Below are 15,966 nucleotides of genomic sequence, written 5' to 3'. Positions count from 1 at the left end.
GGTAAGTGGTGGAGAGATGAAGAGGTACAGGGCGGATGGACAGATGGATGGACATTGAATGTATGGATGTTGCATTGGAAATGAAGGAGAGATGGATGGATGGATGAATGAATAGATTGATGGATGGATGGATGAGTGGATGGACGATATTGAAGAATTAATGGATTGGAAATGAAGGATGGAGGATGGGTGAGTGGATGGATGAGCAGAGAAAAGGAGCCATGTGACAGCTCAGGCCTCTGCTCTGGGTGTGTAGCCCAGCCTGAATGAGAGTGAGGCATTCTGCTTTTCAGAACGGTGTATCATTTAGCCAGTCTCAAAACAGACTTGAGGTATCTGCCTTGACCTCTAACTTCATGCACATGTGAACACAGGGACATGAAGACGGTGCGTGTGTGGTCCCACTCACTGGTGTATGTAATGTTGAACCCTCGGCCGGTGGTAGAGTGATCGGACTGAAACTCCAGGCGCACTATGTGTCCACTGCTGGCCAGCTGTGCAGGCACCTCGTTGCCAGAAAAAGTACCCAGGATGGTTACATCAGAAATCCCATCGTCTTTGACCGCCAGGAAGTCAAATTGAGGCTCTACATCAAAATCATTGAAGATGAGATGAATCCGACTTCCAGGCTCAGATATGATCAGCCAGACACAGTTCATGTTGTTACCGTATTCGTCAGGGTAATTTGGGGACAGGATAATCCCAGAAGACGCCGTAAAGTTGAAGAAACAGGAAACTGTGGAGACAGGAAGACATTCTCAGGGTTACACTGACCTAAGTGATGCCATGTGAATGTGACTTCGAAGCTCTTGGGATGACAATCATGGAGCAGCACACAGTGGCTCAGCCACTCTAAATGTGGTGATGCCTGCACCCAGGGTGTCCCTCACCAACTGTAAGTAAAGTGCTCAGTTATAAAAAACAGCCATCCAATCAACACCAGGCTATGGCTGCGGCTCATAGAGGAGCCTGTCAGATTAGCTAAACACAAGCACTGAACATGATGACTCCTGGTTGTCGTTTTCTGTCTGTGTCCATGGGGCGGGAATGGCTGTCTCTGCTCCTTAGTTCTCTATTTATATTTCCCTTTAAAGTGTGCTTTTACGTTATTTGATTTTATTTTTAGTTACAGATTAATGACAAGTAACTCAGAAACATAGATCATTTTCCAGTTGTTAACTACAGACAGCTCCTGAAAATTGACTGTTAAGAATGTGCACTTCACAGCCCAGTGCAGACCATACTGTTTGTAGGTAGAGGTCTGTTTGTCCCTCCACTATTCCACATGCCGTGTCCAGGCATTGCTGTTTATGTTCCAACAAAACCTCCAGGGGCTGGATGCTGCCTCTGGTGCCTGAAATACTACTGATTCTTCACTGAATTCCAAACGCTCGTCGTTACCTGACTAGCTCAGGTGACCATTCCACATGCCGTGTCCAGGCATTGCTGTTTATGTTCCAACAAAACCTCCATGGGCTGGATACTGCCTCTGGTGCCTGACATACTACTGATTCTTCACTGAATTCCAAACGCTCGTTGTTACCTGGCTAGCTCAGGTGACTAGCTCATGTCCCAGAGCTGCCTGAGGTTCCAAGTCTAGGTGTGACCCAGAGCCTCATTAGGTCTTGGTACACACCATGGGAGAGCTCAGCTTCTCCTTACCTAGCAGATCCTCCTACCTAGGATCAAGGTTCGAGCTGCCTATAGCTGGGGTGTGTCTGAGCAGCCTTTTGTTTAAGAGGCTCAGAGCTGCTTCCAGTGGCCTCCCTCCAGGACTCCCTTCCCTTCACTGTCTGCTGCCCCTTGCAGGGCAATGTGGCACCACACACGTAACTATGGTACCCACACACACGCAGCTGTGGCACCCACACCACACTTATAGCTGTGGTACTCACACACACATACACATACCACACACGTAGCTGTGGTTCACACACATATATACACCACACGTATAGCTGTGGTACACACACACAGATATGGTACCCACATCATACATACAGCGGTGGCACACACACACACACACACACACACACACACACGCAACATACAGCCAGCTGTGTACTCACACACGCAGCTAGGCTTGTTGCCCGACCATTGGTTGTTCTGCTGACAGGTGATCACTCGCTCCCCCAGCAGCTCGAAGGCCGCCTGGCACTCGAAGGTGAGCGTGTCTCCGTGGAGGAAGCTGTTCCCAGTCCGCTTCCCATAGGCTGGGATGCCTGGGTCCCCACAGCCTCCCTTGTCGATTTCTGAAGAGAATAAAAAGAGCCATGGAAAAGTCCACTACGACATCACTGCCTGTAGACGTTCACAATGGAAGGAGCTTTTCCTTTCATTGCTATGAACTTTGTGCACACAAATAATTTCAGACAGATGTTCAATTCATCTAATATTTTGTTATAAAACCCAGAATGAAATAAAACAGATTTTATTATTTTATGAGTGTGTTGCTTGCATATAGGTAGGTGCATCCATGTCATGCAATGCCCAAGGAGGTGGGAAGAAGGCATCGGATCTGCCGGAACTGGAGTTATGAATACTTGTTAGCCACCATGTGGGTGCTGAGAATCAAACTCGGGTCCTTTGCAAGAACAACCAGTGCTCTTAACGGCTGAGCCATCGCTGAAGCCCGAGCATGAAATTTTAGCATAAAGTTGAGAGAAAGGTATTTAATCTGTTGTCTTTTAAAGACCACACGGCTGCACAGGTGTGCTGACAAGTCAAGTGAAATGCATATATTTACACTGAGAGAGAGAGAGAGAGAGAGAGAGAGAGAGAGAGAGAGAGAGAGAGAGAGAGAGGCCTTGACCCAGGGCCTCCAGCCTTCCATCTGCAGTCACTGCTGCTAAGACACAAACACTAATTTGCTTTTGATCTCCACTTCTATGAACCATACCAATACGACTGTTCATGCCCTCCAGGATATTTAAATCAATATGATCTGTTTGAATGTCCTTCTCCTTAAATGACTGTGAAGACTCATTTTGAAGGGGAACGAATGTGTTCAAGGCCTTCAGAAGAAAGTGCAGAGCCGAACCCTGCCATTAAAACATCTGTGTGATGAAGGCTAGATGCAAATGCATCCTACCTAAAAGCTCTCAAACCTGTCTCAAATGCTAACGATATAGAACATATCAGCTGAGAACTCTTTATTCATTTACTTATTTGAAAAATACTTGTAAAATACTTCATTCAATACTTTTATTTTTTGCCTGCATGTATGTAAGTGCACCTGACCTGTGTTGTGAAATGCCCACAGAGGTCAGAAGAAGGAATTAGATCCCCTAGAACTGGAGTTATAGATGGTTGTTAGCTGTCATGTGGTGCTGGGACTTGAACCCAGGTCTTCTGCCAGAGCAGCCAGTGCTCTTAACCACTGAGCTATCTCTCCAGTGCCTTGTTAAATATTTTTAAAGCCAACTCTCTATGAGGCCCCATCTTAGGTAAGGAGGTTGGTGGGCAAGCAGGATACAGGGCACAGGATGTGCTCTCAGAGACTTCCTTGATGGATGGGAAGAAACTAAACTACTAATGTGAATCCAACCAGTGTGAAATGGAGGAGAGTCCACAGTAGGTCCTCAGAGGCCGGTGGAGCACGGGACAGAAATACAGACAGCCTGGGTTCTCCAGAGATGGACACAGCCGTATGACTCCACAGGATTCCTGCTTGTGTTGGGTTAGCAGGGAGGAAGGGCTTCAGGGAGTCTAGATGTGTTATGACGCCAACAGGTTCAGATTCGAAACCAGCCATGGCAAGGGAAGACGGGGAATGACTCGAGACTAACCGAGCAGAGCCTCCGGAAGGTGTCTACAAGCACACCTATTGGAGTTGTACCGATTTTATTTTTCAGATTTTCAGATTATTAATTTACTGATTTATTTTGATAGTAATTTAAATTCATATTTGAAAATTTCATACATGTACACATTGTGTCTGGATCTTACCCAGTCATCTCTTACCCCCTCCAACTTCCCATGTTTATTTATTTAACTTTGTAGCTGATTGATGTGATGTGGTTGATCTCACTCAATTGTTTTTTTTTTTTTCTCGGAATTTTTCATGGATACACATTTTATTATCTTGAAGAAGTCAATAACAAATTTGAATTTTAGTTTTTATTGGACATGGTTGGGATTTCAATATTTTTTATGCTTGTGAAAGCGTGTTGAAATACACTCCTGCTGTAACAGACTGAGAAGTGGTGAGACCTTTAGAAGTGACAGGTATTATAGGAGATTAATGTGGGTCTACGGCGATCAGATTAGTTACATGAACATGGGCTGCTTATTAAGCAAGGTATTCTCAAGTGATTTCTCTCTTGCACACACATCCACTTGACCTGTCTTTTTTCTGCTGAGTATGACCCAGTGCTGGGCCCAGTCTTGGACCCTGAACTTCAAGAAACATGAGTCTCAATGAGCCTCTGTTCTCTACAAGTCAACCAGCTTCAAGCATTCTGTAACAGTGCCAGAAAGCCTACAAAGTCATCAACCAGACTAGTTTCTAATGAAATTCCCTTTTTCTGGGATCTGTGCATAAAAACTAGATTTCCCAGTGTTTTCTGGGACTGTGTAAGAAACGCAGTCAGAGACAAAACCACGCATGGCACATTTCTACAATAGAAACTCAACTCCTTAGTGTTTTGGAAGAAGTGGAGACATTAAACCAGCTTACCATGCCAGAGTAAATAAAGGTCTTCAACACATGGGGATGTTCATGTCAAGCCACATTTCAGCCCAATAGCCCACACAGAACTGTGAGTACTGGCATTCAAGTCCAAAGGGCTTCTTACAGATGCATTTCCTGCTCTGTGCACGTCCTCAGCCTCAGAGCATTGCTCTTTCGGATGGAGCACGGCATGAGGTGAGCAGAGCTGGAAATGGATTCCCTTGACTTTCTCAAGTGTCTTACTGAATCTGCTCCCCCACCCCAACACACACACAGGGTTCATGACAGAACCGACTGCAGAGGGCTGGGCACTGGAGTCCCTGTAGCACTGGCCTCTCTGAAGTCACTGGCCAGCACACAGGTCTCTTCATCATCCTGATCTCATCAGAGATCCACTGGCTCTTGCCTCCAGAGAGCACCTTACACAATGAAATGCTCATGGAAACGTCCTGTCAGCAGACCTCAGGCCACTCTTCATCTCTGACGCCAAACCTGATGGTTCTGAGAAGGAAACTGACTGCGGTGTTTCAGATGTTATGGACTCTGTGCTGTCAGGTGACTTTCTCTGGGGAGTTCTTAGAACCACAGTGATTACAGTTAGACACAGCAAGGCGAGGGAGAGGTCTCTGCCTCTCACCCGGAGGCCCAGCAGATCTTGAATCAGCCATTTCTATCAGATACAGATGAGGTTTCTTATCCAGAGGCAGGACAGCTGTCACCCCAGGCAGAGCCCGTGTCTGTCACGTGTTTGCAAACTGTAGGCCCTTGCTGGTGATTACCAACATGGCACGCTCTGCATGCCAAAGATGAGGCCACTACAGCATCTACTGGTGTCATATCCCTGGAACTTGAATCCTCAGACACAGTGAGGTTACAGCATTTCACAGAAATTTATTTTGCCCTTTATATAAGCTAGAACCATGTATTTACGCCACAAGATTGTCATGACAAAATATATACAGAATCCAAATTTTCAGTTGAGCATTGTGTCACACTCAGGTGGGAAAACCTGACATTGCTTCATGTACTTCTTGGAGAAATGAAGAATGAAAGAGGAAACCAAGCTGCATGACTGATAAGACAACATCAATCCTTCCTGCAGAGATGGAGTCCGACCACCTTCTAAGAGATGGAGTCCAACCTCCTCCTTCAGAGATGGAGTCCGACCTCCTCCTGCAGAGATGGAGTCCGACCGCCTTCTAAGAGATGGAGTCCGACTGCCTTCTAAGAGATGGAGCCCAATTTCCTCCTGCAGAGATGGAGTCCAACCTCCTCCCGCAGAGATGGAGTCCGACCTCCTTCTGTAAAAATGGAGTCTGACTGTGATCTAAGAGATGGAGTCTGACCGTCTTCTAAGAGATGGAATCCAACCTCCTCCTGCAGAGATGGAGTCCGACTTCCTCCTACAGGGATGGAGTCCGACCCCCTTCTAAGAGTTGGAAGGTAAGATGTCAGAGCTGACTTTGTGTTGCTCTCTTGGAAACATATTTCACACTTGAATAAAAGATCAAAACCCCACAGCAAAATAAGTCTTGTCAATGCATCTTTCCTGAATTTCCCAGAAACGCAATTGTAGAATGAAAGGGCCTCAGGCTGGGTCAACTTCCTCAGCATTATGACACAGCTCCTGGCTCATGGGAATATCTGTATCCAAGTCCCCTGAGGTCTCTGTGATGATCTATTGATCATTTTTGACAATCACCTTCAGAAGCGCCAAAAATATTTTCCATTTTCAAAGTTCACCTTTATTTTTCCTGAATTTGTGAAGTATTTCAAATACCTTTAATAGCTTTTCTACAAATGTTTCTAAAACATTATGTGCTTCACATTCATCCTTACTAAATTTGTTTTTACTTGATACTTTATACTGAACCTATAAATGCTCACATGCTAAAACAATACTGGGAATTACTTCTTTGTAATGGAGCTGTGCAGTTTTTAAAGCTGGCACAGCAGTTCTGAGACATAAGCAAATCAGTGTGGCATCCTGACAGCTCAGCTTGTCAGAACCATACCTGCTTTTTATGCTCCCAGATAGAGCCTGGAGGGAGGACTATGGTGCTGAAATGGGACGGCACCCTCAGACAGATGGTAGGAAACGTCCTACGGGAGGAAGTAGATGGAAAGCTGGGGGAACTGACAGCAAACGTCGAGAAATGCTCTGGGGTCGTGGAGAACTGTGCAGCCTGGGCGAATTGATGGGCTTTGAGTCACAAAAGGTAATTTCACCCAAATAAACCCATACCTCTGACCTACCAAACCATAGTTATTGTTTTTCTTTTTAAGAGTTATTTTTATTTTACATGTATGAGTGTTTGCCTGTGTGTGTGTATATGCACCAAATTGCAATGCCTGAGGAACCCAGAAGAGGGCATCAGAGCCTCTGAAACTTGAGTTAAGCACAGTGGTTGGCCACCAGGTGGGTGCTGGGAACTGAACCTGGGACCTGCAGGAACAGCCAGTGCTCTTAAACCCTGAGCCATCTCTCCAGTCCCACAGTTAGTTTTCTTCATGCTCACCACACAGCAGGGCACAGAGCATCCCTGTAAGGCTGATAAGAACTCTTTTTACAAATCCCATCTTGTAGTTGTTGTACCTGTGGTGACCTCAGCACCTCTCAGCAGACACTCAGGTAAATGAAGGATCGTTTTGGCAATGTGTGTGTCTACCCTGTGCTCCTATTACACTGATGTTATCTGCATCATCACACTGGGGCCTCTCTGGTTTTGAATTCTCTTTTTACCTTCTGATAGATTCTCTGAGAGGTCCCTGGTGTCTAAACCAAACAGCCGCAATACACCTGCCAGTCACCTTGCCTGTTGGTCTCGATTCAGAGTGATCAAGCTGCAGAACTCATATTTTCGAAGTCAGAAACCACCACGACTACCTTTCCAATGGTAGATCCCATCAGCCAGAGGTGAGCCACATATTCCAGATGTTTCTTGTTCCCATGTTCTCATATTTCTCTCTGTCTTCCTCCCTCCCCCCTCCCTCCCTCCCTCCCTCCTTCCCTCCTCCCTCTCTCTCTCCCTCTTCCCTTTTTGTATTTATAGCCATGCCTTTTCTAAAGGTAACCCAGAGGCAAGCAGACTGAGTTTCCAAGTTTCCCAGTGGCCTCATCTCTTCAACACCACTACAGGAGTGCTCTTCAGAATGATAGTAGAACCACATCTGTCCTGAGCACCTGCCACAAATCTGACACTGTCAGTCCTACTGTTTATGTAAAGGGGACTTTGAGACCTCTTACTGTCTATGTAAAGGGGACTTTGAGACATCTGTCCAGGCAGAGACGTGTTCCAGCTAACGTGTGGTTGTACTTTTACTCCCAGTCCTTGAAGAATTCCTAATCCATGACAAACATCTTTTTAAATTTTAATTCTCTGTGTGTATACTGTGTGTATATGTTTGTGTTTGTGTCTGTGTCTGTGTTTGTGCACATGAATGCACAGAGGAGAGGGCACTGGATTGCTCTGGAACTGGAGTTACAGGCAGTTCTGAGCTGCCGGACATGGATGATGAGAACCAAACTCAAGCATTCTGCAAGGACAGAGTGTCTGTCCAGATCCTGTGACAAGCATCTTGAGGCAGCATTTGTTCAGTTTAGGGGTCTGAGATATGAGCAGCCAGGCCAAGCCCTGCCTCCAAGGAGCTTGGTATTCAGGGCACCCAGAAGACAGGGTGGTGGGGCAGGCGTGCTACCCACAGGAGATACTGGGCCTTGGGAGTCACCAGGGCATAGACTGGAGTCCTGTTTCCCTTGTTCATGAGAGAGTTCCTTCGGAGACCTGTTGTAGTTGCTTTCCATGTTAGCGTCAACACTCCATACCAGCATCCGGGTTGTCTGTGTCCTTGAATTTACAATGAAACCACCAAAATCAAAGGGAAGAATTTGCTCAGTTCAAGACCAGCAAAGCCCCCTTATCCAGCCCCAGGTAGTGATACCAACAGTGGAAACCTTTAGATTCCTCCTGCTGATCAAAATGTTGACAAGGTTCTGCATTGACAAGCCACGTGCATTCTTTCCAGTGAAGTCAGAGGATTCTTCTGCCTCTGCATCCATCTGATAGGACATAACCCACATGACCAGATATGAGCACAGATGTAAAGAGCATGCTTCATCCCAGCTGGCAGGAACTGGAGTCTGTACTCTCCGGTGCTTTCCAAATGAGCCATCAGTCCAGTACTGATGAGCACAGAGAGATGGGGGAGTAAAGAGGTTATAGCAGCTTCAGATCCCAACTCAGGACATGGATCTATAAAGGAGGCAGTAGGGAGGAGCCTTGAGGATGAGGCTCAGCAGGCTCAGACCCTTCCCTGGGGACCACAGGCCATGAACACAGCATCTTATGTGCAGCCCTAGAGACCTAAACTAGAATTCAGCCTTTCCCTGACAATCCATCTTTCCGAGACCACATGAGTACTGAACTCCAGTAAGGACACTGTTCTAAAACCAAACATATGCACAAGGAACAGGTTCAGATGATCCCTGACCTATGGCAATCAGGTTTCAGTGTGCAGGTAATGCATACGGGGCACAGAGAAGCTGAGTAACTTCCCAATTACAGTCTCTGACCCAGATGAAAGCGAAGATTTATGGGCACAGAGAGACACCAAGGTAAGTTCATTATCCATTCTACTCCAAGTAACCACAGAGGAATGATTAGACTCTGCAACTTATACAATAAGTGCTCCAATAAATTACACTAGCACAAAACAGCTAAGTAATCTCATAAAGTGAACAATTCCTTTTTTCACGGGTCGCAGTAAAAGTGTCACTGAAAACCCTGAATTTGATTTCCTGTGGGCATCAGGATTGTCTTTGGCTGCTGGACAAGCACACACAAAGTCTATGAATGCCTGCTTCGACAAATACGAGCGCTCATCTTCCCCATGTCATGAGATGTTTGGCAGCAGGGAGCTCGGGAGTGCAGGTGGGCAGTCAAGGGGAGCCTGACTTCCTTCCATTCCCATCTCCCTGATTGACCTAGAGAGTCTGGAAAGGTCTCGTTTCACGCTGCAAAGAAGCTGCCAAGCCTCTAAGAAAGAAGACAGCCGAGGGTCCCCTCCCCACAGGGGCAGAGCAACTTGTTTTAAAGGTATCTTTCGTGTTATCGTTTACACATTGATCTTCATTAAAAGCTCTTAAAGAAACGGTATTTTAGGATAGTTTTGGATCTACATTAACACTGAGCTGAAGGCTCAGAAAACCCACACGGGGACACCTTGTTCACTGCCCCCCCCCCCAGTAGAGCACTTACTATGTCACAGCCTGGGAGCCCACATTCCATATTCAGGGAAATGATGACTAAGAATTCACTTCGTCTACCAGAAGAATGATCCCAGGAATGTCCCCTTGCAATGCTGTTTTGCAATCTCCCCCACCTTGTCAGGAACGAAAGCCCTTCCACACTCCCACACTTTGGGAAACATTTCTTCTGCTGAACTTCTGGGACTCGATGTCCTGGAGCAGCCGGTCCTCTCCCCTTTCCTTCATTTTCTTGGCGCCTCTCCTTTGAAATAAAACCAGCCAACCACTAAAGACTGTGAGGTTGAAACCCCAGCCAGCAGAGAAAGACAAGGTACTTTTGCACTGGGATAAAAACCTTTCACATTTCCTACTCAGCGTGGACCCTTTGGCAATAGGAAAAGCCGGCTTGTTTCCTTTCGTCCACGGGCTCATTGTGCAGCACCAGTTACATCCCTCTACCTCAGGTTTTATTTTTAGCAATAGCACCCCAAGCATACAGGCTGCCCGAGTGCTCACGCCTACTGTTAGTTCTCTGTGCGCTTGAACTCCCATCACTGAGACATCGCTCTCCCTGGGCTCCCCCATCCATACCTTCTCCCACAGCGCCCCCAGCCCTCACTAGTCCCCACTCTTTCCCATCTTGAACCTGAGGTTGGAATCATGCAGCCTTTGCATACTGGCCTTAGTCTTGGTGATAATTCCTTTTGTCTCTTCTCTGGCTTTTCGTGGTTGACCAGCTAAATTTTCTCAGTGCTTTCTAATGCTCCGGGATCTGGATGTGCCCAAGCTTCCACACCCATCACCCCTGGAGGTCATCTCGGTTGTTTCCAAATTTGGGTCATGCTGAACTGGAACATTCTTCTGTATGTGTATGTGAACTTAGGTCTCCTGCTTTCCTATGTGTTGTTAGCAAACAGTGTAATTGCTAGGTCCAAGGACAGGTCCTGAGCACTGGTAGAAGAACACGTCTGGTCATATAAAGTCAGCATGCCTGACAAGATGAAGGTATGACATGTCCCCAGCATCCAAGTTTCACACAGATCAGCTTTCAGCCCTAAGCACTTCCCAGCTCCTTGGCCCTTCAGGACCACTGACCACACAGAGCAGTGTCCAGCCCTAAAAGCTGTCTGAGCTCCCAGCTTCCGAGACCACCAATCTCTCTCCTGCTTCTGCTCCTCTGTTGCTTGGAAAGGTTCACCTGAGTGTTGAGCAGGACACAGCCTTTGTAAAATGGTGTCACCTTTGGCAGTACACACCCGAGCTTACACCACAAGCTCTTTTTTCGTTGTTTTTAGCTATTGCTTAAAATTTGAAAACCATGGGGATGTATGTTGGTGAGAGGTAGAACTGGCCTACGAAGGCCAAGTCCCTGGACTCTTTCCCCAGCACAGAAAACAATGTCCACAACCAGATAAAACAAATAAGAGCAAAAACCATTGCTGAGAGCCAGGAGATAACTCAGTCCTAAAATGCTTGGTCTCCAAACACAAGGACCTGAGTTCTGATCCCCAGCACCCACATAAAAACCCAGGGCACACTTATAATTCCAGTGCTAAGGAGGTAGGGAAATGCAGAGATCCATGGGGCTTGATGGCCACCTATCTAGCCTATTCAATGAGCCGTAGGGAAGTGAAATGTCTTGCCTCAAACACCAAGGTGGCTATACCCAAGGTTGACCTCTGGCTTCCTGACTCAGATATACAAGTACCCAGGCACCACACACAAACACATGCAGAGCTTCCCAGACAGAGGGGACATGCAGGGATCAACCAGCCTCTCCCCTTCTTTATGGAGCTGATATTGCTAGTTTAAAGCATCGGCCACCAAGAGTCAGCGAAGCAGAAACAGAATTTAATTCCTATCAAAATACCACTTCAAGAAAACATCTCATGACAGAAGTCCCTCACAGCATCTCAGATCTCTTCAGCCCAGCACAGCGCTGACACATTTTGCTGATTTGTGTTTAGTGTTCAGAAAAAAATAGAAATAAACATCTTCATTCTCCTCAGAACACATTGTGAAATAAATCATGATAAATCAAGGAAAAGCCTATGTTAGACAAAATTTATCAACAGAACTGGAACAATTCTGACACAGGCAGATAAAAATATCACATTCGGAAGCAGAGATAATGAAGTGTGTCAGACAATAGTGACGGAGAACACTTGACACTTCTTCACAGTGTGTTAATTCTGTGATAAAGCCAGGATCGCTAAGGCTATCCTACGAAACTGAGTGATGATCCACAGGAGCCATTTAAGTTTTTAGCTTGTGGTGGCTTTGTACTGTCAGGGACTGATGACACTTTCAGATGCTAAGAGGCAAACAGGAGAAAGGCACATGTCACAGGTTTTAACTTGAGGCTCTAGAGTGCAGGTTGGTTAAACCACCTCCTGCTGTTCCTTTTCTCCTTTTAAGGAGCTGCCCCCAGGCAGAAGCTCCCATGAGCCTCTGCTTTCTCAGTCCTGGAGAGGTAGGAGTTCCATTCCCCAGGTTTGTTTCTGACCCAACCCACCCTGTGCTCAACCTCAGACACAGGAGGCCACGCTGCACTGGCAGAGAGCCCTGGTCTTCTGTACCAAGATGGGAGCTCTGTGTTTACTGCGAGATCTTGTACAGCCTCTCTCCTCTCCTACTTTCAGTATTTTACCATCCTGGGTTGCATAAGGCCATTTTCACGCAGGGACATCATGCTGTTTGAGCACCTCTCCCATCCTCCACTGCCCCACTCTGCCCTCCATCAGTCCCCTTCTTCCCCCAGAGTTCTGCTTCGACTTCTCTGTCATCGGCATGTTCATGGTTTTAGGGCTCTACAAAGTCCAGACCTGTTCATAAAAGTTGTAACATTTTTCATCCTGTGAATGGCATAATTTGTTTAATGCTTACTTCTGTTTACTAAGGTGACTGTCAAATATGTATTCTTGTCCATTTATAGAGCTAGGCATTACAGGTTTACTAGGATGGCTTTGTACATTTGGTTTCTCTACTGAACATGTAACTAAATCACCCCTACTAACTATACGAAAGAAACCCCCGTGTTTTCTATACTACAAACTACCCTGCGCTTATTTGACTGAAATAATTTCTTGAACGAACGGCCATGTAGCTGCACATAATCCCAACATTTCGCAAGGCTGATTTCCTTCAACTTTTCCCTACCATGTAGCCCCACATTTGGGCAGCAGGCGACACAATTACCTGTGCATCATAGCACACCACAGATCATTTCAGGAGACACAGCTCCAGTCTGCCCACAGGGACCTCACCAGGTCATGTCTGCAGAGCTGACAACATCTCCTATCACCATGTGGGCTCCTTTAGATATTCTGTCTTTATAAAAAATGTCACCATATCCAATCATATGACTCTGCACACTGTATCCTATAAATATATACAATTATGATTTGTCAATCAAAAACCTTAATAATAGGGCTAGAGAGATGGCTCAGCAGTTGAGAGCACTGACTGCTCTTGCAGAGGACCAGGATTCGATTCCCAGCACCCACATGGCGGCTACAAACTGTCCTTAACTCCAGTTCCAGGGAAATCCGAATCCCTCTTCTGACCTCCGCAAAATCCGAATCCCTCTTCTGACCTCCGCAGCATTGCACGACATGGGTGCACTTACATGCATGCAGTCAATACACTCATACACATAAAATTAAAAAAAAAATCTTAATAATAAAATAATGTAGGAATTCAAGTTAGCACATTAAAAATGCAAAAACAAAATAAAGGGAAATTGGGAAGTAGGGATATAATATGCTCCATGGTTAGGTGCTTATCTTGTCTTACATAAAACAAGTATCTTATAGAAAGTAAAAGACCTCTGTCCTGGGGGGTTCCTTTCACCATCACCCTGACAGGCCTTCTAACCAGTCTGCACTTCTGGCTGTGGGACTGGCCCTTACAAAGTCTACCTGCACGAGCTCTCTGAACATGCAATTAGAGCACTGGTTACATCTTGCTGAAATACTGTTTTATGAATACCAAAAGGGGCCTGTGTGCTCTGACACTTGAAGAATGTACTTCTTGGGAAACGGTCATATCTCTGTGCTGTGATGTCTGTGATCACTGGGCTGAGGAATGTCACACACTTCCTTAACATACTGAGTGGAGAAGACCGGTCCTCAACAGTTGGGCGTGGTGGGAGTGAGAGAGAACCCGATGGAGATGAGGGGGAAGATGGTCACAAGGACCATGAGGATCACTGATCACAGGAAGCTAAACTGCACGGTCTGTGGTGGTGTCAGTCAACACATCTACTCCACAACAGGCCACCAGGAAGAAGCCCTGCCACCTGGAGGCCAAGCACTGGCCATGGCCGAGGAAGAACCTCGAATGTCTCCTTGATCGGCCACACTGATGGCATGCTGCTCATGAGAAGCCATGTCTGCAGGTCTCTCTGCCAGAACCTTCTGTCCTATCACATGCCCCATCATGGAGTAGCTCCTGCTGCCTGCCGGTGTCCTCTGACCTGTCTACTCTGAGCAGTGGGGTCTGGTGTCCCTCCTCTGTGTAAGGTCCCCTGTGGAGCTACTGAGACCCTCCCTTCTCTCTGACATACCCCTGTACTGACCCATTTTATTCTCTGAAGTTCCCATCTTCAGCTCATGAAGAATCGCATGGTAGGAGTATTTCCTGGTGCCATCGATGTGGAATTTGGCCCTCCTTTCTGTTTCTTCTTTCTCTTAGTCAAGTTCAGAGGTCAGGATATCCATTCTGAGTACTTAATCAGAAGTGTGTTCATGAAACGCATTCACTGCCTTGGGTGTGCCCTTCTAAAGGCTTTAGGAGGAAGCGATTGGTGTTGACACCGGACTCATGAAGGCTCAACTCACTCTACCCTGAGTTTCAGTGAAGCTTAAGAGTTTTTGACTTTCCAGTAGGATTCTGTATTGAATGCATTTTGATTTGCAATACATTGCACCTCACAGTGGATTCATGTAGATGTAATTACACTTCAGTCAAGAATTGTTTATAACTGTGGCTTTCACTAAGAATTCAATGCATCAAAATACCTATACTCACATCTGTGAAAATTCAACTTACCCCTCACAGTTCTCTGGAAAGCACATGACCATGCTCCCATGTTGTTTGAAGCTTGTATTGCCCAAACACAGGAAACACACCAAATCCTCTTCAGGATCCCTCGTCTAGTGTTTCCCTACAGGGAACAGTGTCACCAATGGGAATGTGTCATCTGCACGGGGAAAGGTTTCCTCCACCTAGACTGGCTCCAATGGCTCTAAATTCCCAAAGACCTTAACTAATGCTCATTTATGTGGAGAGAGGCTGGACCACTGTCATTAACCTTTCCAAGTTTGTGTTTGCACAACTCCCTGAGAACAACCCAGAAGATGGAGCCCCACAAGCCTGGGCCTGTGACGCTCCTGAGACTCAGCTTCTATGTATTACACACCTGGATTTCAGATCACTCAGAAGAGGGTAGGAAAGAGGTCATAGATAAACATAGATAACCACGCTTTCAGAAAGATGGCGAGTTGAGTTCCTTTGTGGTGTCAACCATGCTCCGTCCTCGTGAGTATATAGAAGTGTGGCTGTGGGCCGTCTCTGTAGGTATTTGGAAGTGTGGTCACGGGACATCCCCAAGGGTATGTGGGTATGTGGAAGTGTGATCTGAGAAGCACCCATCCCTTTAAATTCTGCCCAGCCCATGTCCTCTGTTGACTGACTTCTACTGTCAGTGGCAGGATGTACCAGGTATGGCCAGGGGGACCCAGCATAGCTCACCACACTGTGTGACCCACATTGCTTCATGCCTGTCCATTCTTTTTTTTAATGACATTTATTTTCATATAGCCATAATCCCTGAAATTGAGACGTGTCCTAAAATCAGTGTAATTTTTCTTTAAATTTTTAATAAATACATGAATAGAAGAAGCATTTCACTGCAGCTTTAACATATTCAGTAATACACTCCAGAGCAAGAGTACATCTCTTTCACAAGTGGCTGTAAGTTTCTAGGTTCACAGTTGAATTAATACAGTTATACAATATTGAACTCAGTATAAGCCCTGCAAAT

General features: G+C 46.1%; 1 protein-coding gene across 1 annotated transcript in view; it reads right to left on the bottom strand.

The window, feature by feature from the left end:
- LOC103731132 (CUB and sushi domain-containing protein 1-like) overlaps positions 1–15,966 on the bottom strand; it is a gene marked incomplete at its 3' end in the record, with an annotated part of 1,440,296 nt that overhangs the window by 49,738 nt on the left and 1,374,592 nt on the right. Inside the window, exons 13-14 of the mRNA XM_017797230.1 lie at positions 2,070–2,252; positions 410–736 (exon numbers count right to left, since the gene is read on the bottom strand). Coding sequence (XP_017652719.1) covers positions 410–736; positions 2,070–2,252 — 510 coding nt within the window. The remainder of the gene's footprint in view (positions 1–409; positions 737–2,069; positions 2,253–15,966) is intronic.

Source organism: Nannospalax galili, unplaced genomic scaffold (genome assembly GCF_000622305.1).
Source record: "Nannospalax galili isolate Female #2095 unplaced genomic scaffold, S.galili_v1.0 scaffold1234, whole genome shotgun sequence".
Lineage (NCBI taxonomy): Eukaryota > Metazoa > Chordata > Mammalia > Rodentia > Spalacidae > Nannospalax > Nannospalax galili.
This window is presented reverse-complemented; position numbering and strand designations above follow the sequence as displayed.